Here is a 22,241-nt window from a genome sequence, read left to right on the forward strand (position 1 = left end):
TTGTAAATAATCAAAGTTCTTTGTGGACTCCCCATGTCCTTATTAAAGTTTCCGGAGACTAGATCTAGGGGGGCACAGTTTAAAAATCAGGAGTCTAGGTGGAGATGAAGAGAATTTTTTTCTGTTAGAGAATTAATCTGTGAATTCTCTTCCTCACACCACAGCGCATGAAGGAGCAATGAATGTGCCGAAAGCTAAATTCGATTTTTTGATCGACAAGGCAGTTCAGGTTAATGCAGCAGTGCTCACAGCTTTAGGAATGCTGGCAGATTGTTCCTCCCCACTTCCCTACTGCCAGGTCCCACCCAGTACCAGCTAGCTCAGCACAGTCTGGGTTTTTGGCCTGTACTCTCCACAGTATGTCTGGGTTTCTGCTAAACCTGAAAATGCAATCATTCAGAAAAAAGTCCTGGGGCAAGGGGAGCTTTGTCCGTGTACTTTACCGCAATGGAAAGATGGTTTACAATAGCCCAGTGAGTAATTTAAATTGCTGAGTCACACTCCAGGGGCTTGAGCACATACCCAAAGCTGATTCCAATGCAGTGCAGTACTGAGGGACTGCTGCAGTGTCAGAGGTGGCGTCTTTCAGGGGAGACCCTTCTACCAGATGAGGTATCAAAGAAACACACATCTGTTCCTCCATCTAAATCTCTGTCTGTACAGGTTTTTACCGACTATTCAATGTCTTACGTGTTCAGCACACTCGTGCCAAAGCATAAAGCATCGCCCTGTTCTCGAGTGCCTGTTGCCTCACTAAAATCACCCTCCTCGTTCATGGAGTCAGCTGATGGAGATAACGCAGCAGGAGCAATTGGCATTCTCACCTTGTGAAGTATGGAGCAGAGACAGTATCAGACTCTTTCAGATTCTGTGATTATCAGTCTCTTTTGGGAAACAAAGCAACTGAAAACCATCGCAAGGGACTTTATGACCTCAATTACAGAGTTCAATGTCAGTAGCGCATGGGCTTGACTGGGAGAAGTTGCCGACCTACAGAGGACCATTCGTGGAGATGCAGTAGCTGAGCTTCCACTGAGCAATATTTTAACGGGCTCATATATTCCAGGCTTGCTAGTTTAATGAGGTCTTTAATCCGTTTACTTTCATTTAAATAGCTCAGGGGGAAAATTGTCAACAAATTCATTAACCATTACAGTAAAGGCGGCACTCAGTGGAATTTTAACCACAGGCTGGTGGCTGGGAGGTTACTGAGCTGGCAGTTTGAGGGAGCTGGATAAACATCAATAGAGATGCAGTCAGTGACAGTGCCGGGTGGGGACAGGATTCCCACCTCCATTGGGAGGTGGCAGATGTGAAAATTCACACCAGGGGCTGGCACGTTGGTTTGCAACTCCATCCTGCTCCTGAGCCATTTCCCTCGATGCACAGCAACCTGCCCTCAAAGTGACTGGCAGTCAATTAAGCAGGAAAAATGGCCTATTCATGGCCTACTGTCCAAGGCCCACTGGAATTTTCTAGTCAACCTGTGGGCTCCTTGAGACTAGAGAAGACAAGGTCAGAAGCCTGAAGACACCTGGTGGCAGGCCAGGAGGCCAGCGCTCTGGGCAGACTATGAGGCCCACTCCATTTCCCTGGTTCAGCTGTGGCCATAGACCTCAATATGGAGGCGCTGTATATTTTTATTACCAGAAGTACAGGCTCCATCCTTTTCTGAGCGCTCTCCGGCTTGGGACACCTACCCATTATTTTTAATTGAATGGCAAACTACCCTCTGGCCACTATTTTGCTAATTCAGTAAAAAATATTGTCAGGTGACTGTTCCCCACCAATGCAGTGTTGCAACCCCCATTTGACCACAATGTCAGGGTCCTGACCTTTAATGGCCAGGGAAGCCATTGGTAGGAATGACAAAATTTATTTTAATTAAGCATGAAGTCTGCCCACGACAGTAACTAATTACAAATCGGGGAGGCATGGTGGTGCTGGGGTCCCGGGTTTGGTCCCTGCACCGGGTCGCTGTCCGTGTGGAGTTTGCCCATTCTCCCCGTGTTTGCGATGGTCTCACCCCCACAGCCCAAAAGATGTGCAGGCTGGTGATTGGCCTCGTTGAATTGCCCCTTAATTGGAAAAAAAAATTGGATGCTCTAAATTTAAAAAAACTATTTACAGCAAGCTGTTAGGAAGATTACCTTTAGCCAGTCTTTTCCCAAAATGCTTTGGCCTGAAAAAAGTACCTCATACATTCCACATATTGTGCCCAATCTTTCAGGCCTGCTTCAAAGGCATCCAGTTTACCAAAAAGTGACATTTTTGAACCTTAGGTCCTCACGCTGCTGCACAGCCGTCTTCCGGGGTGGCTGGGGATCTTGAACAGAGCTCAGAGTTTCCTTTTTCCTCCGCCCCAGTTTAACGACGAAGTAAGCCAGCGGTAGGAATGACAAACGATTTATTTTGACTAAAAACAATTTATTTTTACTTTTTTTGGTCAGCAGGGATAGCACTGTGGCTTCACAGCGCCAGGATCCCAGGATCGATTCCCCGCTGGGTTACTGTCTGTGCAGAGTGCACATTCTCCCTGTGTGTGCGTGGGTTTCCTCCGGGTGCTCCAGTTTCCTCCCACAGTCCAAAGACGTGCAGGTTAGGTGGATTAGCCATGCTAGATTGCCCTTAGTGACCAAAAAGGTTAGGAGGGGTTATTGCATTACGGGGATAGGGTGGAAGTGAGGGCTTAAGTGGGTCGGTGCAGACTCGATGGGCCAAATGGCCACCTTCTGCACTGTATGTTCTAAACACAAAGTCTGCCCACGGCAGTAACTATTTACACATCACAGTCCCGGTTGGGACAACCAATGTGCCGGTCCCTGCTTGGGCCTTCTTTTATGCTCAGTTTTACAAGCCCCCCGCTGAAGCTCGTACTCCATCAGCCCCATGGAGAGATCGATTGTGCTGTCTCCGTGGGCCTCATGGGGGCTATTACATGACCCAAACCCCAAATCCTGGGCGGGATTCTCTGATCCTGAGGCTAAGTGTTGACGCCGTCGTAAACGGCGTCGCGTTTCTTGACGGCGTCAACATGCCCTCAGGAGCTGAAATTCTGACCCCTCCAGGGGGCCAGCACAGCACTGGAGCAACCCACGGCGCTCCAGCTGCCGATCCCCGGTGTCAGATGGGTGCCGCGGATCTGCACATGCGCAGTGGCGCCAGCGCCAATGCGTACACGTGCAGTGGGACCGGCGCCAACCCTCGTATGCGCAGTGGCTCCCTTCTCCGCACCGGCCCGACGCAACATGGCGTAGGGCTACAGGGGCCGGCGCGGAACAAAAGAGCGCGAGAGGCCAGCCCACCGATCGGTAAGCCCTGATCGCGGGCCAGGCCACAGCGGAGGCCCCCCCCCGGGGTTTGACCCCCCCCCCCCAACCAGGCTGCCCCCGGATGCATCCACGCCGAGGTTCCGCCAGGTAAGAGCAGGTGTGAATGGCGCTGGCGGGACTCAGCTTTTTTGGCGTGGCTGCTCGGCCCATCCCGGGTCGAGGATCACTGGGTGGGGGGGGGGGGGGGGGGGGGGGGGGGGGGGGGGGCTCCGATCGGCACCGTGCTGACCACAATTCTCAGCTCTCCAGTCCCGGCAATTGTGCGGCCCAGGCTCGGGGTGAGAGAATCCCATCCCCTGTTCAGGGTGGGCTGGGAGGACTTACTGACACACAGAACTGGCGGAAATGGGACATAGAATTTGGTGCGATATGAGCATATGAATTAGGAGCATGTAAGAGCCATTGAGGGTACCACAAGGACCCCCAAAATAATTGTTGAATCCAATATCTCCCCCTTTTAATATTTTAAACTTATAAAATTAATAAATTAGTAATAATAAAAATAATAGTAAAACAAAAGAAATATAAGCTAAGGAAAACAAGAAAGTAAAAAGAAAAAAGAAAGAAAACATTAGCTGAGACGAGACATGATGTAAGGCGTCAGACCGGGGGACAGAATGCATGAGAGCCATGCGGTGTCAGGTTAAGGATAATTTAATTTGGAGTAATAATAATAATAATCTTTAATGTCAACAAGTAGACTTACATTAACACTGCAATGAAGTTACTGTGAAATGCCCCTAGTCGCCACATTCCGGCGCCTGTTCGGGTACACAGAGGGAGAATTCAGAATGTCCAAATTACCTAACAGCACGTCTTTCGGGACTTGTGGGAGGAAACCAGAGCACCCGGAGGAAACCCACGCAGACACAGGGAGAACGTGCAGACTCCACACAGATAGTGACCCAAGCCTGGCATCAAACCTGGGACCCTGGCGCTGTGAAGCAACAGTGCTAACCACTGTGCTTCATAATTGATTAATGTCTAATTACCCAATCACCTGTTAAGTGACTGACACTTTCCTGAATGAATCAAGGGGGATCTCAGCTGACAATTAGAACCAATGAAAGCAAATAAGGGGCTGGACCATAGATAAGAATTTCCTTAAGAATGTGATCCGTATGACTGATTATTAGAAGAATTTTATCCTTCAGAGATTCTTGAAGCATCCTTGAAAATTACTTTTGAAACCTTATTTTGTTGCTTTTTCTGGAACTACTTTTATTTTGAAGCCTTTTCTTTTACTCTCCCGTATCTCAAGGATTTTTTACTGTACTCTCAAAAGTTTTTCAATTTAATTTTGTGCAAATGTATTAAATGGATTCTTGAAAAATAAAGAGTGCTTGGATGCCTCTTCAACTGGAGTGAGTACCTTATCCCGAGTAGAGATAAAACGATCTTACAATGCAGGAGTCAGCCCTTGGCCCTTCGAACCAACTCTGCCATTCAGTAGGATCATGGCAAAATTGATGATAGTTGCGTGGTCACCATTAACTGGGACTAATTTCATTTTCAATATTTTTTAAAAATGGAATTTAAATTCCGCCAGTTACCACAGTGAGATTTGAACCCATGCTCCCATTCCTCCAGCTTTAGCCTAGGCTTCGGAATTATTGGCTCAGTGACGTTACCAACGCACCACCATGGCTCCATGCCCCATGGTCTTTCCCTCATTTCTGATGTCTCCTTACTGACCTAGATAGACAGACTGTGGTTTGGTGTGTACCCCTACTCCAGCACCATTGATTGCTGCAATCTGTACACGGTATTCAATCCCAGAATTCAGTGCGGGTATCTCCAGCTGGTGCGTGCTCCCATCTACTGTCCAGTTTCTGTGATGTTGTGTCTCGTTCACGTAACACCAAACCTGCCATTTGAAAAGGAGACAAAATGTCACTTAAATATGTATTTTGACCCAGCAGAGGGCAAATAATGTGACACTAATAGGCAAATGGTAACTGCATTATCGGGTACTGTGGCCTAAAGTCTATAACTCGATTGAGGAAGCTGTCTTATCTGTGCATGGGTTGGTTACGATCCTGTCCACCAGCTTCCCATTATTCTCTGTAAACCCCAACCTCAAATGTTATTTACCTGTGACTAGAAAGTCTAAACATTGCTCCAAGTGCCTGTTTGGAGTGTGTACTTAGGGGCAGCCTCCATTGACATTCAGTAGTTCCTCACTTAAATTCGTCCATGCATTCCGGAAAAGGGCAACTTTAAATGAAGTGGATCAGGTTTTCCCATTACAACCAATGTTAAAGCTGCAATTAGTTTCTGTAGAGTCTTCCTCATCAGAAAAAAGTATTAAAACATTGCACCTGGAAATTTATACAACCACAAAGGACGTAATTTTAAAAATTAAATACATTAAAAAATATAAAGTAAATATGCTTGGTCTTTCTACTCACATCCCATTCGCTGCCTCTTCTATTGCCTGACCCTCCCGCTCATCAACTGTCCCGCGTGCTGCTTTCCTCCCCGAGAGGTGCGATGAGAGGGGGGAGGCAAAAGAGTGGGAGGGTTGGGGAATGGAAGTGAGTTGGGAGCAGGGGAGTGTTGGAAAGCGGGAGAGAGTCAAGGAGTGGAAGACAGTCAAGAAGCTGAGGAATGGGAGGGTCATGAGCGGGAGAGAGTTGGCGAGCAGGAGGGTCAAGGAGGGAAGCGGCGAGTGGGAGGATAGGGGAACGGAAGAGAGTTGGGGAGCAGGGGAGGGTTTAAAAAAAAAAGAATTTAGAGTATCCAATTATTTTTTTCCAATTAAGGGGCAATTTAGCGTGGCCAATCTGCCTATCCTGCACATCTTTGGATTGTGGGGGTGAAACCCACACAGACACGGGGAGAACATGCAAACTCCACATGGACAGTGAACCGGGAGCAGGGGAGGGTTGGTGTGCAGGAGCAAGTCGGGGAGCGGGAAATAGTGCTCCAAAATGAGCACCCATAAGGCGATGTGTTCTATATCATCCCTGGTACAAAACAACAGTAAAGCGGATGCTAAGTGCCCATACTGGCCCCATTATATCTGGAGCGTCAAATCGAAATGACGCTAAATGAGACAACTTAAAATGGGGACTTACTGGATACAGAAAAATATCTGGTAATCCAAGACCCTGAAACTTTCCCTCAAAGGAATACCACCAAATGGCAGAGCATTGTCTAGTATAGATCAAGCAGCCAACATCCCTTCACTGGCTGCCATCACCCAACCCTCATCCTGGCACTCTCAGTATGCCATGAATAAATTGCACGGTGCACCAAAATATCAAATAAATAAGCTGACCTCATGTGGGGAAGTGGGTTCATTTTTGGCATGGCAGACTACATGCTTTATCGCATTACTTATTGCAGTGTGTTCCACAATCATAATAATCTTTATTGTGAGAAGTAGGCTTACATTAACACTGCAATGAAGTTACTGTGAACAGCCCCTAGTCGCCACATTCCTGTGCCTGTTTGGGTACACTGAGGGAGAATTCAGAATGTCCAAATTACCTATCAGCACGTCTTTCGGGACTTGTGGGTGGAAACCGGAGCACCCGGAGGAAACCCACGCAGACACGGGGAGAATGTGCAGACTCCACACAGACAGTGACCCAAGCTGGGAATCGAACCTGAGACACTGGAGCTGTGAAGCAACAGTGCTATCCACTGTGCTACCGTGTTGCCCGTACGGAGAGGACACTGCAACGTATACAGATGCAGGAATCAGCACAGGAACATACTTAAAACACGCAAACATCAGATAAGGAGAAAAATTACCACTTTTTAAACAACCTAATATTCATAGTTTTATATGAGCAACATTATGGATCCATATTTTCTTCATATTTGTGAATATTTGATGTGGACTGTGTTGAAAAACTGAAATTTGTTTCTTGGTCCATTTTGCTCCTTGTTTTATGGCCTTGGGGCACTTAAGAGAGGTGGACAGGGGGCAATTCTGGGATTTTGAGGGAAGAAGGTGAGAAAGAGTGAAGAAAAGGGAGTAAATCTTCCAAGAAATAACTCCGGGAGGCATAAACTGCTTCTCTCAGCCAGGGACAACTCACATCCTACTTCATACAGTATGGTTCAACTAATCAGCCGCCTCCCCCGTCTGAATTACAAAGTCACAGCACGTACAATAAAGGGCACTCGCCTTCTAAATTTAGAATCTACACTCAATGATTGATTTGTTTATGAAACTCAGAATTAAAATCCTGGGGCTCAAGTTCTAAATAGAACACAATGGGAGGAATCTTGGGAATTTGCACACGTTGGCAACAAAGTTAGCCAATCAAGATATTTGGCCACAATTTTACAATGGTTGTGAGTACACAGGACGTGGCTAAATCTCTACAAAGCACCGCTCGAGGATAAATTCCTTTCCCAAACCACCGGCTCGCAGGCCGACGACAGAGAGACTCTCTGCTCAGCAACTTTGCTGGAGGTGAGGCACAAGTTTCAGTTCTAGACATTGAGCCCCTGCCAGGGCTGGAAACGTGGCTGGACCGTGTGAGGACACCAGGGCTGGTTTAGCTCAGTGGGATAGACAGCTGGTTTGTAATGCAGAACAAGGCAAGCTGTGCGGGTTCAATTCCCGTACCAGCTTACCCGAACAGGTGCCGGAATGTGGGGACTAGGGGCTTTTGCACAGTAACTTCACACTTGTGACAATAAAAGATGATTATTATTATTCTTTCCTCCTCCCTGACCATTTTCCAGGAGGGGAGTTGGGGAAAGGATATGGGTCGGTAGCTGATCAAATTTGCAAAGGGCCCATTAAGGCCACTGGGATTTTCCACATCCTCCTGGATGTGGCGATGACCTCGTTAGCTGCTTGGAAGTGACTACCCAATCACAAACCAGGGGACTACAGAGCCCTAGTAGACTTGAGCCAACCGTGCCTGACAGGGGGCGTCCTGTAGAGGGGTTCCCCCCACCCCCTCCATTCCAAGACTGGTGGCCCAGCAGCTAGGTAATTTTTTACTTAACTTGTGAAAAGGTTAGAGAGAGGGAGTTGTTTTTGAAGTGCCCTCCCCCTCTGATTGGTTTTCCAACTTCGAGAACCCAACCGCTCTGTTAATTGGACGGCGTGCTGTTAATTCGGTGACTGTTCTCCATACAGTGAGGGTTTCTGATCACCACTGCACCTTGACAGTGAAGGTTCAGAAACCCACAGGGAGAATCCAGCTCAGTATTATTGGTGGAATCACTGCACAAGAGCCGAAAGGAAAAGCTGGGATCTGAATTTGAAGCACAGACGACAATGAGCTCAGGTTACCTGGGAGAAGATGGGTTTATGCTCTGGGAGGAGACCATGAGCATTAATTTTGATGGAGACCTAAGAGGTAGGCCCATCTCTCTCTCTCTGTGCCTCTTGTAGTGGATTTGAGTCACTTTATCCAATGAGTGTTTTTTTAAATTCATTCATGGGGATGGGGGTGATGTTGGTTGGGCCAGCATTTGTTGCCCATCTCTAATTTCCCTTGAGAAATTCAACATTAAAAACAGTCAGGTTATTGGCAGGTTCCAATCTGTGCTGAGCAAGGAGGTGGTGCTAGAATCGGACTTGGTACACCCAGAAGAAGTGAAAAGAAAATCAGATGCGGTTCCCGATGACTATTCAGTAACGCTCAAACCAATTTGGGACACTGATCTTTTTCACTGGAGATGATGATAGGACTGCATTGTACTTTCAGTATTTTCTATTTACTCGAATATCACTATCCAGCTTCTTAACATCTGTCATGATAGGGAGATATTAGGAACTTGGGTCCAGAAATGGGGTCCAAGATTTAGTAGGCAATTTAGGGGTTAAACTGACTGAGATAAAAGACTGCTAGCAGCAGAGTCAGAGAGATATGCCCACAGCATGAATTACCTTGTCCCATTCAGACGTAACCTTGGTAGTGGGAGTACATAGGATGCCCTGGTTCAGTCAGGATGATCCACTCAAGATCCATTATCTTCGGGGCAACCTTGTTTGACCAGATATTAGTCCATCACAGAGTCTGTGGAAGGGTAGTGCATATGAATGGCATAGCTCTGTTCTTTTGTAGAAAGGGGAGTGGGAAATGAGGCAGCCAAGATAACAATATGGATTCAAGTCTGGCCACTTCAGGGGAGAACCTTTGTTTGAAGGGATGGGCGGAGCTTAGAGAGCGAGAGAAAGAATGCTGATCTGAACAGTTATAGGCAGAAGGCTGTGGAATTGGATCAGAGAGGTCATGAAAGTTGTCACCGGGGCAGGCTTTGGCAAAGGGTTCTGAACAACTGTCCCTAACAGAAGAAAAATTGCTTTATCAGTGCAAGTATTGCCTTTGCCTATTTGTGTAAGTGGAACATGTTTGTGTAAAATATTGTTTCATGGGAACTAGTGCATTAAGGTTAGGAAACTGCATATAATCAGTTAGTGTTAGAGCTGAAGTAAAAGTTTAAATATTGTTTTTTTTTCTTTTGTTTTAATGAAGTTTGTTTATAAAATAACCAAGCCCTATTTCTTATATTATCACTCCTGGAATGAATCGATCATTCCAACTTTAAAAAGTTATGGCATCTGGTCCTGCCTCTTAGCCACTGTTGAGAGCTGACCAGACATCGAATACACATATTATATTTTTCCAATTAGGGGCAATTTAGCGTGGCCAGTCCACTTACCCTGCACATCTTTGGGTTGTGGGGGTAAGACACACGCAGACAAGGGGAGAATGTATACATTCCACATGGACAGTGACCCGGGGCCGGGTCAAACCCGGGTCCTTGACGCCGTCCTTGAGGCAACAGTGCTGACCACTGTGCTACCATGTTGCCCTGATAATACATATTATGTAGTAATTGTACTTTTTTAAATGTGTACTGCATCAATCCTCCCCCGCACCCCACTCCAAACCCTAATGAGTTCTGGAAATGTTTATCAAAAATTCAGTCATTGAAATATCTGCATATTAAGTGAGGGCATTTGCCAGCAATCATCTGGCATGGAACCAGTTAGGGATTGGCAGACAATTGTTGATCACTATTTCACATTGCTGCAGTCAAGATTCATGGCAATGGGTTCTATTCTACTTCATTGCTTCACAAGATCTCGGGATGGGGGATAAACACATCCCCTTTTCTTTCTACCTTTTAAAACACATGCTTGATTTCACAAATTTCTCATTAATCACATTACTGCACTTTCTTCATTCTGCTTTTCAGCCCCAGGGTGATTCTGAAAGATGGGTCTTAACTCTTGAATTACATTATTGGCCCATATAATTATGGGTTTTTCTTTCACTTTGGTTTCCTGGAATGTTGTCTTCCAAGGACACCTGCCAACTTCCAATGAGGTTGGTAACAAGGCATCAACCATGCTGCTCATACATCACTGATAGCATTGCCACAGATACTTAGCGGGGTTTACATGAGGTGGCAAATATTCAGCATTGTGTAGTGTTCAAGTTCGAAGTTTCAGCGCTTGGGACCATATGGGAATCTTCCACAAGCAACTTATGCTTCACAGATTGCACAGCTTACTGGTGATGTGAGATAGATTTTCTATATGATGCACATTGTTTGGGATATGCGTGAAGGACCAGTGTGCCACTGTCCTGATTATGTGTTGGACTATATACTGCTTTGAAACAGGCTTGTTCCTGATAATAAAAGCAAAATGCTGCAGATGCTGGAAATCCAAACTAAAAAACAGAAAATGCCAGATAAACTCAGCAGGTCTGGCAGCACCTGTGGGTAGAAACAGAGTTAACGTTTCGAGTCCATGCGACTATTTTACAGGCTTGCTCTTGATGTGCCTTTGGGGAATGTCCTATGAAAATGTTGAACCAAACAACATCAATGAGTCAAGGTCCATTATGCAGCCCTCCAAAGAAGGGCAGGAAAAAGCAGGTCGTCCCCGCAAAATGTTTGATAGGAACAGGAACTACTGAAGTAGAATGGAGTTCAAGATGTCGAAATCTGCTGAGGAAACCGGAAAACCAAAATTTGTGCTGGTGTGGAGAAAATGGCTGGACATATCAGACCGGATTTTTGCTCGAGTCAGGAAATTTCCAGGAAATAGGACCTTCGTGAGTCTGGCAGTGGGAGTCCCACTGATGGGTCTGAAAGCAGCGGGTGGCACTGTTTCAGTGGTCAGCAGTACCCAGGGACACATCTGGTCAGCTGCAGCCAAGCATTAGTGTCATTAGGGCACAGAAATAGACTTGCACCCCTCACAACCACCTAAGGCACAAAATGATAACAGAGCCAGGAAGAGGTTTTTAATTGCTCATTTAAGTGGATCAATAGAGTTGGGGGCGGGAGGGCAAGATGGCACAGCGGCGAGACAATGGCAGGCACGTCAACCCTACTCTCCCAGGCTATTCTACGACCACTCCCCATCTTACTGCTCATCCCCAGGGGCCAGTAAAATCCAGTTGCTGCATTACCATCACCCCATAACCATTCCCCAAAATTGTAACAACCTCTGCATGTCTTAATCTGCAAGATGAAACAATCAGCTTTAGATCAGTCCACATTATGCCAACTTGAAATGACCATTTCCTATTGCAGTAATGCCAACTCTAACAGGCCTGCTGCCATTTCACACTCAAATTAACTTTGATTGGCAGCAGACAAGGCTGCCATCTGCACTTGGAAGAAAGTCTTGCCTTGGAGAGCTGTTGGCGAAACAGATTGAGGTAAGCAGCAGCAGATGCCCTGGGAGGTTGCGGGGATTGTTGGGAGGGAGGTGGGTGAGTGTTTTATCGGAGGATAGGCCGGGGTGGGGAGGTGGGAGATCCAGAATGTTCAGTGCCATCATTCAGAAGGAAGCTTCTTATTGGTGTATGCTACCCTCCCTTCCCGCCTAAGATCGAGGTCAGTGATTTGTTTCTATTTCCCACCCCCAACTATACAGTGCCTGCCAACCTGAAAATTGAGGCTGGGCTGGAAAGGGCCCTTACATGGCCTTTATATGGGCAAAAGCGGGGCTTCTTGTCTGAGGCCCCGCAGTAAAGTTATGCCCGAGTCTGGGCGGGCAGGATCCTGGATGGAATCCGGAATCCTGACCATGCAATTTCATGCCCTCTGCTCTACCTCAAATCCCGCCAGGGTGGAGGGAGAGGGGTATTCAGGCCAGGACCTTTTCTCAGAGGCTCAAGATTAAATTTCACATGGCACTTTAAAATATATATATTTCATGGAATATGGTCTTCACAGGCAGGACCAGCATTTACTTCATATCCCATAATTGCCCTTGAGAAGTAGATGGCGAGCTACCTTCTTGAACAAAGCTAAGAGGCTTGTTCAGTAATTTTCTGGGTTTGGTAAGAGTCAACCACATTGTTCTGGGTCTGGAGTCAGTAGGCCAGGCTAGATAAGGACACAGGAGGGTTTTATAACAACCTGGTAACTTTGAGGTTGCACAAATTCTCTCCTTACTTAAAGATGGATATACTTGCTTTGGAAGCAGTTTGGAGGAGGTTCACTAGGCTGATTCCTGGGATGAAGATGTTTAGAGCAAAGGTTGTGCCCTTTACTCATTGGAGTTTAGAAGATCGAGGGGTGATCGTATTGAAACATGAAGCTGCTAGATAGGATAGATGCTGAAAGGATGTTTTCTCTTATTGGGGAATCTAGAGCTAGGGGCACAGTTTAAATATTAGGGGCTTCCCATGTCGGATGAAGATAAGGAGAATTTCTTCTCTCAGAGAATCAAATAATCTTTGGAATTCTCTTCCATAGAGAACAGTGGAGCCTGGGTCATAGAATATACTCCAGACTGAGTTAGACAGATTTTTGATTGTTAAATCAGTAAAGGGCTCATGGGATAATGGGCAGTGGGTGGAGTTGAGGCCTCAATAAGATCAGACATTACCTTATTGAATGGCGGAGTAGGCTCGACTGGCCAGATGGCCTGCTCTTATTTTTAATGATCAATAGTGATACTAGCCTTTTTCAAATTTGAGGGTTGTTAATTGAATTTAAATTCCTGAGCTACCATGGTGGGATTTGAACTCGGGTCACTGCTCTAGGCCTTTGGGTTGTGTTATAACCATCTTCCCATGGACTCGTGGAGTACAAGCTTCCCAAATAGGGGGCAGAGGCCACTCGCCTGGGGCTCGTGATGCAGTGATATAAAAGGTGGCCGAAAACAGGGCCTAGACAGACTAGTCCTCCCAGCAAGGATTGTACTGCGAATGACATGTTGCTTTACGTAGACCGTTGTATACAGTTAAAATAAATGAATGTTCAATTTCCACCTGCTTCCTCAAGTTACTAAAGGTTACTAGCTCAGTTATGTAGTCACTGCGCGACCATATCATATTTGAGCTTAATTTTCAGGTTTCCATGACTATTCCCACATTGACTGCATACGATTCATGTTTATCTGTTTGTAATCATACCTTGTAACCTTTAATGATGCCGTTGTGTGACCCGGGAGGAGGGGGTTCCCAGCTGACTACAATGCTGCCATTCCTACTTTCTGTCCTTGCAACAATCACACTGTGAGGGGCGGCATCCGGCACTAAACATGAAGCACAAGGATAGAAGATTAATAGCAAATACCAAGCACTCTCATCAAAGCCGCTCTGCGTTAAAGATCTATGTCTTTAATAAAGGCAAGTGTTCCATATGCCTTTTTCACCACCTTATTAACTTGCCCTTCTGCCATCAGAGATCTATGGACAAACATGTCAAGGTCTCTTTGTTCCTCAGAACATCCCAGTTCATTGAATACTTCCTTGTCAAATTACTCCTTCCAAAGTGTATCACCTCACATTTTTCAGGTTTAAATTCCATCTTCCACTTCTCTGCCCATTTGACCATCCCATCTATATCTTGCTGTAACTCAAGACACTCAAATTCACTGTTAACCACCCGGCCAAGATCCCTCAAACCTTGAGCCTAGAAATCTAGTGCAGCACTGAGAGATTGCTGCATTGCTGGAGGTGCTGTCTTTCAGCTGAGGCATGAAACCAAGGCCCCAACTGTCAACCTTTTTAAAAATCCTTTCATGGGACGTAGGCATCGCTGGCCAGGCCAGCATATATACTGCCCATCCCTAATAGCCCTTGAGAAGGTGGTCATGAGGTTGGACTGATGTACCAGATCCCATGGTGCTTGTTTTGAAGAAAAGCAGGTGAGTGTGCCCAGTGTCCTGGTCAACATTGATCTCTAAATCAACATCACAAAAAAACCCCACAGAATATCTGTTATTATCATATTGCTGCTTGTTGGAGTTTGCTGAATGCAAATTAGCTGAGTGCGTTCTACATTACAACAGAGCCAACCCTTCACAAAGTACTTCATAGGCTGTAAAATTCCTCGAGATGTCTGGAATGGGATTTAAACACACAACCTTCTGACTCAGAGCCAAGATTGGTTCCAACTGAGCAACCTTAGATTTCATAGAATTTACAGTGCAGAAGGAGGCCATTCGGCCCATCGAGTCTGCACCGGCTCTTGGAAAGAGCACCCTACCTAAGCCCACACCTCCACCCTATCCCCATAACCCAGTAACCCCACCCAACACTAAGGGCAATTTTGGACACGAAGGGCAATTTAGCATAGCCAATCCACCTAACCTGCACATCTTTGGACTGTGGGAAGAAACCGGAGAACCCGGAGGAAACCCACGCACACACGGGGAGAATGTGCAGACTCCGCACAGACAGTTATCCAAGCCGGGAATCGAACCTGGGGCCCTGGAGCTGTGAAGCAATTGTGCTAACCACAATGCTACCGTGCTGCCCTATAGCAGCTAAATCTGTAAAGGACCACACAAGATAGCCCTGATGTAAGTCACAAGTACCACTGTTCTAGCCCTGACATGACCTAGTCTTCTCCTTTCCAACAGATGAAACCCACTGTAGGGCTCAATCTACTGTCTTCATCTCTCACCTTCCTCGGGAACCCTTCCATGTTTTGTGTTGCTGTCTGGACTGTAGAACATTCCGCTGAATGCCTGAACCTTGAACTCATACTTGTAGCCCCTTCTCAGCGCGGTGAGCACTACGTTCCGCTCGTGGGGATGGGGAACCTGCTGTTCCATCCATTCTACGCTCGGGGGCAGCAAAGAACGAAAAAAAACATGAAATCCCTCAATGTATTGAGACGACAGAATAACCTGCAGAAGCCAAGGAGAGAAAACTGAATGAGTTTTGAGCAGATGAATGAGCTCCCCTTTGACCAATGGTTTGAATGTATTTCATCAAATGGGAAAATTCAAGTGGAATGTCTGAGTTGAACAAAACTGAGTTGAGCTTCCTAAAGACAGTAGTAAGACTGCTATAATTCCCATCAATATCCTACAATTTCCAAGACTTGATCCTTATCCTGCAGCTGCTATTGGAAGATTTTATTTGTGAATTTCACCCGATGTTAGAGTAGCTGGTCCAAAGGAATTGAATGCTACACAGTAGTTGGTCTAGGCAAGTATCACTTCAGATCTCAGTATTAAACCTCTTTGAAGCTGCTTGAGAGGGATGTGACTGTCCTGAATAACTCTCAGCAGAACACAACAATTTTCAGAAGATCAATGCAATGTATTCTCAAGGTAGTGGCTGCCATTGTCGGGCTTCTCACCGTTGGTATCAAGGGGTGAATTTTACAAATGCAGCTCCCAGTGCAGATAGAAGCTCATCTACTTTGAATATCAAGGATTTGTAAACCCACCTCCCACGAAACCCCAATGTGCAATTCCAAGTACAATGTGAGGCTCCATGCCAGGGATGTACTTATAATGTCAACGTTGGACATCAGATTTGTTTAGCCTGCCCTCCTAAATTAACTACAGTGTGAACTAAATGTAGGGTTAAGGTCCTGATACACTGTCTTAATGATCTGCCTTATAATCAACAGTAGAAGAGTTTCTCTGTCATCAGTTCACTCCAACACTCAGTGTGTTAATATTCATCTTACATGACCATTGAATCATTCCCATTAATTTATTGTCTTGAGGGAAATGATGCTCTACAGATATTATCTTCTGAATTAAAGAGAAAAACGCTTCAAAATTTTCAATGATTTCTAAATAATTAAGAAAACGCTTCAAGAAATCAGCAGAGCATTATACCAAACCAAGTATGCAGTGAGCCTAGTGGCAATCATATATAGAGTAAAACAGTAATTGCTTGAACGTTACGGGGAAAGATCAGACATCTACCTTCCAGTGGAGATAGACATGTGAAGATGATGGAAGGGCAGTAACATTATCGAGGTATAGCCTAACATCCAACAGTTCTCGATGAACATCCTCCTGCCTGTCTCCCTGACCAGTGTCAAGAGCATCTGAAGATAATAAAAACAAATCATGAACTAGTAAGGCAGTGAGATCCATTGCAGGCACAATAATCCATCTATCGTTTATATACGAATATACAAATTACAAAATAGGAGCAGAAGTAGACCATTCGGCCCCTCAAGCCTGCTGCACCATTTAATAAGATCATGGCTGATCTGTTTACATTGAGTTCTACATTCCCATCTACCCCTTGCCCAACAAGAATCTATCTGCCTCCATCTTAAAAATATTCAGTGATCCCCCTTCTGCGACTGAGCGTTCCAAAGTTGCAGAACCCTCTGAGAGAACATTTGTTTTCTCATCTCTGTCCTATAAGGGCAAATCCTATTTTTAAAACATTGCCCCTAGTTCTGGACTCACCCACAAGAGGAAGCATCCTTTCCACATCCACCTTGTCAATACGCTTCAGGATCTTATATGCTTCAATCAAGTCAACCCTCATTCTTCTAAATTCCAGTGGAAACAAGCCCAGTCTTTCCAACATATCCTCATAAGACAACCGGCTCATTCCGGGCATTAATCTCGTAAACCTCCTCTGAACCGTCTCCAACACATTTACATCTTTCCTTAAATGAGGAGATCAAAACTGCACACATTATTCAAGATGCCGTCTCTGTGTAAATAAAGCATAACTCGAATCATAGAAGCCCTACAGTGCAGAAAGAGGCCATTTGGCCCATCACGTTTGCACCAACCTTCCGAAGGAGCATCCTTCCTAGGCCCAATCACCTGCCCTATCCCTGTAACCCCACCTAACATTTGGGCACTAAGGGGTAATTTAGCATGGCCAATCCACCTGACCTGCACATCCTTACTTTTATGTTCAATTCCTCTCGTAATGAAGGATAGCATTCAATTAGGCTTCTTGATTACATGCTGCACCTGCATACTAACCTTTGCGACTCATGTATGAGAACACCTAGATTCCTCTGAACCTCAGCCGTCTGCAGTCATTCCAATTAAATAATCATCTGCTTTTATATTCTTCCTGCCAAAGTAGACAACTTCACATTTTCCTAGATTATACTCCATCTGCCAGACATTTGCCCAATCACTCAACCTATCTATATCTATCTGCAAACTCCGTATGTCTTCTTCACAACATACTTTCCTATCTATCTTTGTGTCAGCTACAAATTTAGCTACCATGCCTTCACTCCCCTCTCTAAGTCAATGATATAAATTGTAAATGTTGAGGCTCAAGCACAAACCCCTGCAGGACTCTGTTCATCACATCCTGACAATCAGACAAAGACCCATTTATGCATACTCTCTGTTTTCTGCCAGCCAACCAATCTTCAATCCAGGCTAATATGTTACCCCCTACACCATGAGCATTTTATTTTGCAATAACCTTTGGTGTGGCACCTTATCAAATGCTTTATGGAAATCTAAGTACAGTACATCTACAGGTTCCCCTCTATCCACAGAACGCTACACAAAATGCTGACCAATTTTTAGTTATTTTTATTTTTTATTCCTTTGCTGCCTATTGATTGAGGGACAAAATGGAAGAAAGGAAAATGCTAACTGCTCTGTCAAGCCTATCTAATTATGCCACAGTGCACCATGAGCAACTAGGGATGGATAATAAATGTTGGCTTAGCCAGCGGTTCTCACATCCTATAAATTAATTTTAAAAACTTTAACTCTGTTTCTCTCTCCACAGATGATGCCAGACCGGAGTTATTCCAGCACTCAGTATTTATTTCAGATTTCCAAGATCTGCTCAGATACTAAACGGGGATCCTGCTTGCCCTCAAATGTGGATATAAAAAATCCCATGACACTATTTTGAAGAAGTTGGTTAACGTTCATCTTTTTTGTTTGTTTCGTTTTCTGCAATTTTTTGGCTCAAGAAATTAAACTCTTCATTTTAGGACCATTGGAACATAGGGTAGAAATTCACTACCGCTGACTCTCAGAAGCCCACTGCCATTTAACACTCACATTGAGCATTGATTGGCAGTGAGCGGGATTTCCATCTGCCTTGGAAGGAAGTACCAACCCATCCAGGCACAGCACTGCAGTGGTCGGAACAGGTACTGCAGCACTCTGCCTGGAACTAAATCCCAGGACTTTTCTCAAGGTAGGTTCCAGGGTTTGGAGGGAAGGGAATGCCTTGGAGGCTTGGGAGAGGAGTGATCGTGGTGTCGGGCAGACAGAGGAGTAGGCCAGTGGGGGAGGGGGAGCCAGAGATCCAAAGTCTCGGAGGGAAGAGCACCCCAGATGGGAAGGGGCCTCCCCTTCCTGCCCAAGACAGAGAAATTATTTTTTCTCCATTTTGCACTCTACTCGCACCTGCTTCCGCCAGCCTAAAAGTTGAGGCTAGATGGGAAAAGACTCTTAAGTGGCCATTAAGTGGAGGCCCTGCCCGCCCAACTGTGAAATTGCATCTGGGTCACGGCGGGTGAGATCTCTGGGGAATCATCCATGCAATTGTATTCTCCCCCCTCCCCTTTGAACCTACCTTTGGGTGGAGCGTGCAACTCTGCCAGTGAAGCAAGAGTAGGCCATTCGGCCCTTCGAACTTGCTCCACCATTCAATACGATTATGGTTGAGCAGGCTGCGGTCTCAGCTCCACTTTCCTGTTTGCCTCCCTATAACCCTTGTCTCGCTTGCCTAAGATTCAATAATATGGTTGGACAGTAAGATTAAGATAGCACCTTCTAAAGTGAACAGAAGAACACGATGGATATGCTACATAATCTCTGGTGCATCATTACCAAGATAGAAGGATCATTATTCTTCTGGGGCAGAGTACCCCATTCATTTAATATGAAATAAACCAAGTTCCCATTCATAGATGTGGGTCTGATTATATGTTTGTAATTATAAATACATGATCATAAAGAACTGTAACAGCAAAGACCCAGAAATAACTGTCAGCAATACAACTTAAAGCATCAAATCTCTCTCCCCCCACTATTTCAATACAAAACATCACCAACTCTCGCTTTTACCCTTACAATTCAGACTATTATTTTTTTCAGTATTTTAAACTTAGAAAGATTTCCACCACTATCTCTTGTTGAATGTGGTTTCAGGTTACTGCGCTTTGCACTTACCAACCCTTCTTGTTGTTCTCAGCCAAACATTTCAAACTCAAAACTAACCTCGTACAATGAGGGAGACCGAAGCAGCAGCTGAACCCACCGCATTCTCCGCCAGGCAGGTGTAGCGGCCTGCGTCACTGGGAGTTGTGTAATGAATCTTTATCGTGTTATCAGAGTTCACCTCGTACCTGTTGAATCGAAACTATGGTCAGAGCACAAAGAGCAAATTCAATTTTCATCCCTTCTCACCAATAAGCAATAATTCATGCTGTGGTGTCTGACCTGGGAACTTAGCAGCTCCCCATTCTGTGCGAAAACAAAATACAGTTTAGAAGATAATTTTTTTAAAATTTAGATTATCCAATTATTTTTTCCAATTAAGGGGCAATTTAGCGTGACCAATCCACCTACTCTGCACATTTTTGGGTTGTGGGGGCGAAACCCATGCAGACACGGGGAGAATGTGCAAACTCCACACGGGCAGTGACTCAGAGCCGGGATCGAACCTATGACCTCAGCACCGTGAGGCAGCTGTGCTAACCACTAGGCCACCGTGCTGCCCAGTTTAGAAGATAAATGCAGGAAACCATATATTTGAAAGTCTGATATTAAGAGTAATGGTTTCTATTTCAGCGTAGCAACTGAGGGAGAGCTGCACTGTCAGATGAGATGTTAAACGTCAAGCCCCATCTACAGTCCCAAGTGAGCATAAAAGATTCCATGGATGGCTTGAAAAAGGAGTAGGGAAGTTCTCGCTGGTGTCTTGAACAATATTTATCCCTTTCCCTTTGTAATTCAGACTGCCCTGCGTCCAACGTTACAACTGCGGCCACATTTCAAAAATATTTAATTCGCTGTGCAGCATTTTGGGGTGTCCAGAGGATGGGCAAGATGATACATAAATGCAACTTTCTTCTTTGTTGCTTTTCCAAATGCTTCCTCCAGAGAAACAGTCAGAGAAGAGAAAAATGTTTTAGTCCCAGGAGTATGTCGAATTGCCTGGAGTATTCAGCTGTCCATTAAAGACACTTTTTACTCACCTGCCTGTAGGAAGGTCTCCATTTTCCTTCTGCCAGTGTACACGTGGCATTGGATCGCCACGGACCTCACAGGAAAACGTCACTGTATCCCCGACTGTTACCGTTGTGTCACTCGGCCTCTGGATAAAGGTTGGCTTTTCTGGAATAAGATAGAAGCAGTTAGAGCTACGTCATTGGAAGTGAATCATCGTAGGGGTCAGTACTGCGGGACATTCTCCCATTTCATCATCCCAGATTGAATGAAAGACTGTGAGAGTAATTGTAATTTCACAAATCTGAGTTACAGCAGGACTGACATGCCAGTGGCAAGTCCAGACACTGGATCAGTCAAAAGTGGCATTGAAACCTAATCTGCATTCATAAGAGCAGAATGTGGGTTTATCACACTGGATTGCAGCTCAGCTCTCAAAAAATACTAGTGAGGCAGTGCTACCTGGTCAGAGGTGTGACATCCAGTTGCTTAAATAGATATTCACAGAATTGTTACAACACAGAAGGAGACCATTTGGCGCATCGTGTCGGCAGCAGCTCTCTGAGTGAGCATTTCGCCTACTGCCAATCTCCTGTGTGATACTGGGAGCAAGCTGATAAGACACATGGGCCAGGAACAGAATCTGCCAAATGAGACCCTGACTGAATTGATACTGGCCATCTGCAAGAGCACTCAAATCAACACATAAACTTGTTATCATTATAATGATTTTGTGACTGCCCACTCACGTTTACATAAACGAACAAGACCATGCTATGAATATGCAATAAACTTGCAGACACAGGTGATCAACTTTGTGGCAAGACAAATAAAAGAGACCATCAGACTCCATAATGGGCTAATAGCTGGTCAGACAAGAGGGTTTCAGAGGACAATGGATCTTGTTGAAATACCTTGGCTGAACAGGAGTATCTTATTTATTCCCATTAACAAGTTCAAGTCTGAATGGGGCAATAGAACTCAGGGCAAATACCTATGACTCAGTGCTAGCAGAACCAGTATAAAAGAAGAAACATTGGAACACATCTTCAGTGATAACTTGGGAGACCCCAGGTACAACCAATGCAAGAAGAAGGTACCCTGTGTTTCAGGCCCAGAGAAGATATCCACATCGCGTGGTCGTAGCCTTGCCAGCCATCTTCACTAAGTGTGGGTAATACATTCAGCTCAACTGTGAGTCTGAGTCATAATTTGTGTGAATGAGAGATCTGTGAATAAAATTAGGTTAAACCGTGAACTTGTGTTTGTTCTTTGTTCATCTCGCATATAAAGGCACCTGGGTTAAACGTTTTAGTAATAAACTGGTCAAAGTGTCTGAAGTTTTACAGACAGAATCTGCCTTCTTCCCAGCCGTATATATTGTTTCTTTTTAAATAATCATCTGAAATGATAGAATTGATCCCATTGCATTGCTGAAAGTTGAGCACGGAATTTTCCTGGCCTACATTCCATCAAACCACGAAAAACAGATTATCCCATCATTGGCCTTATGTTCCATGGAGTATTTGGTCAACACAGAGCGGGATTTTCCACACACACCCTCCTCCCACATC

General features: G+C 45.2%; 1 protein-coding gene across 4 annotated transcripts in view; it reads right to left on the reverse strand.

Moving 5' to 3' along the window:
• The window catches only part of robo4 (roundabout, axon guidance receptor, homolog 4 (Drosophila)), a 193,072-nt gene that overhangs the window by 67,269 nt on the left and 103,562 nt on the right, over positions 1–22,241 (reverse strand). For all 4 annotated transcript variants that reach the window (XM_072486727.1, XM_072486724.1, XM_072486725.1 and 1 more), the window contains exons 5-10: positions 20,697–20,835; positions 19,717–19,844; positions 16,462–16,586; positions 15,198–15,423; positions 13,700–13,821; positions 5,028–5,199 (exon numbers count right to left, since the gene is read on the reverse strand). In XM_072486727.1, coding sequence (XP_072342828.1) covers positions 5,028–5,199; positions 13,700–13,821; positions 15,198–15,423; positions 16,462–16,586; positions 19,717–19,844; positions 20,697–20,835 — 912 coding nt within the window. The remainder of the gene's footprint in view (positions 1–5,027; positions 5,200–13,699; positions 13,822–15,197; positions 15,424–16,461; positions 16,587–19,716; positions 19,845–20,696; positions 20,836–22,241) is intronic.

This window comes from Scyliorhinus torazame, chromosome 21, assembly GCF_047496885.1.
Source record: "Scyliorhinus torazame isolate Kashiwa2021f chromosome 21, sScyTor2.1, whole genome shotgun sequence".
NCBI classification, from domain to species: Eukaryota; Metazoa; Chordata; class Chondrichthyes; order Carcharhiniformes; family Scyliorhinidae; genus Scyliorhinus; species Scyliorhinus torazame.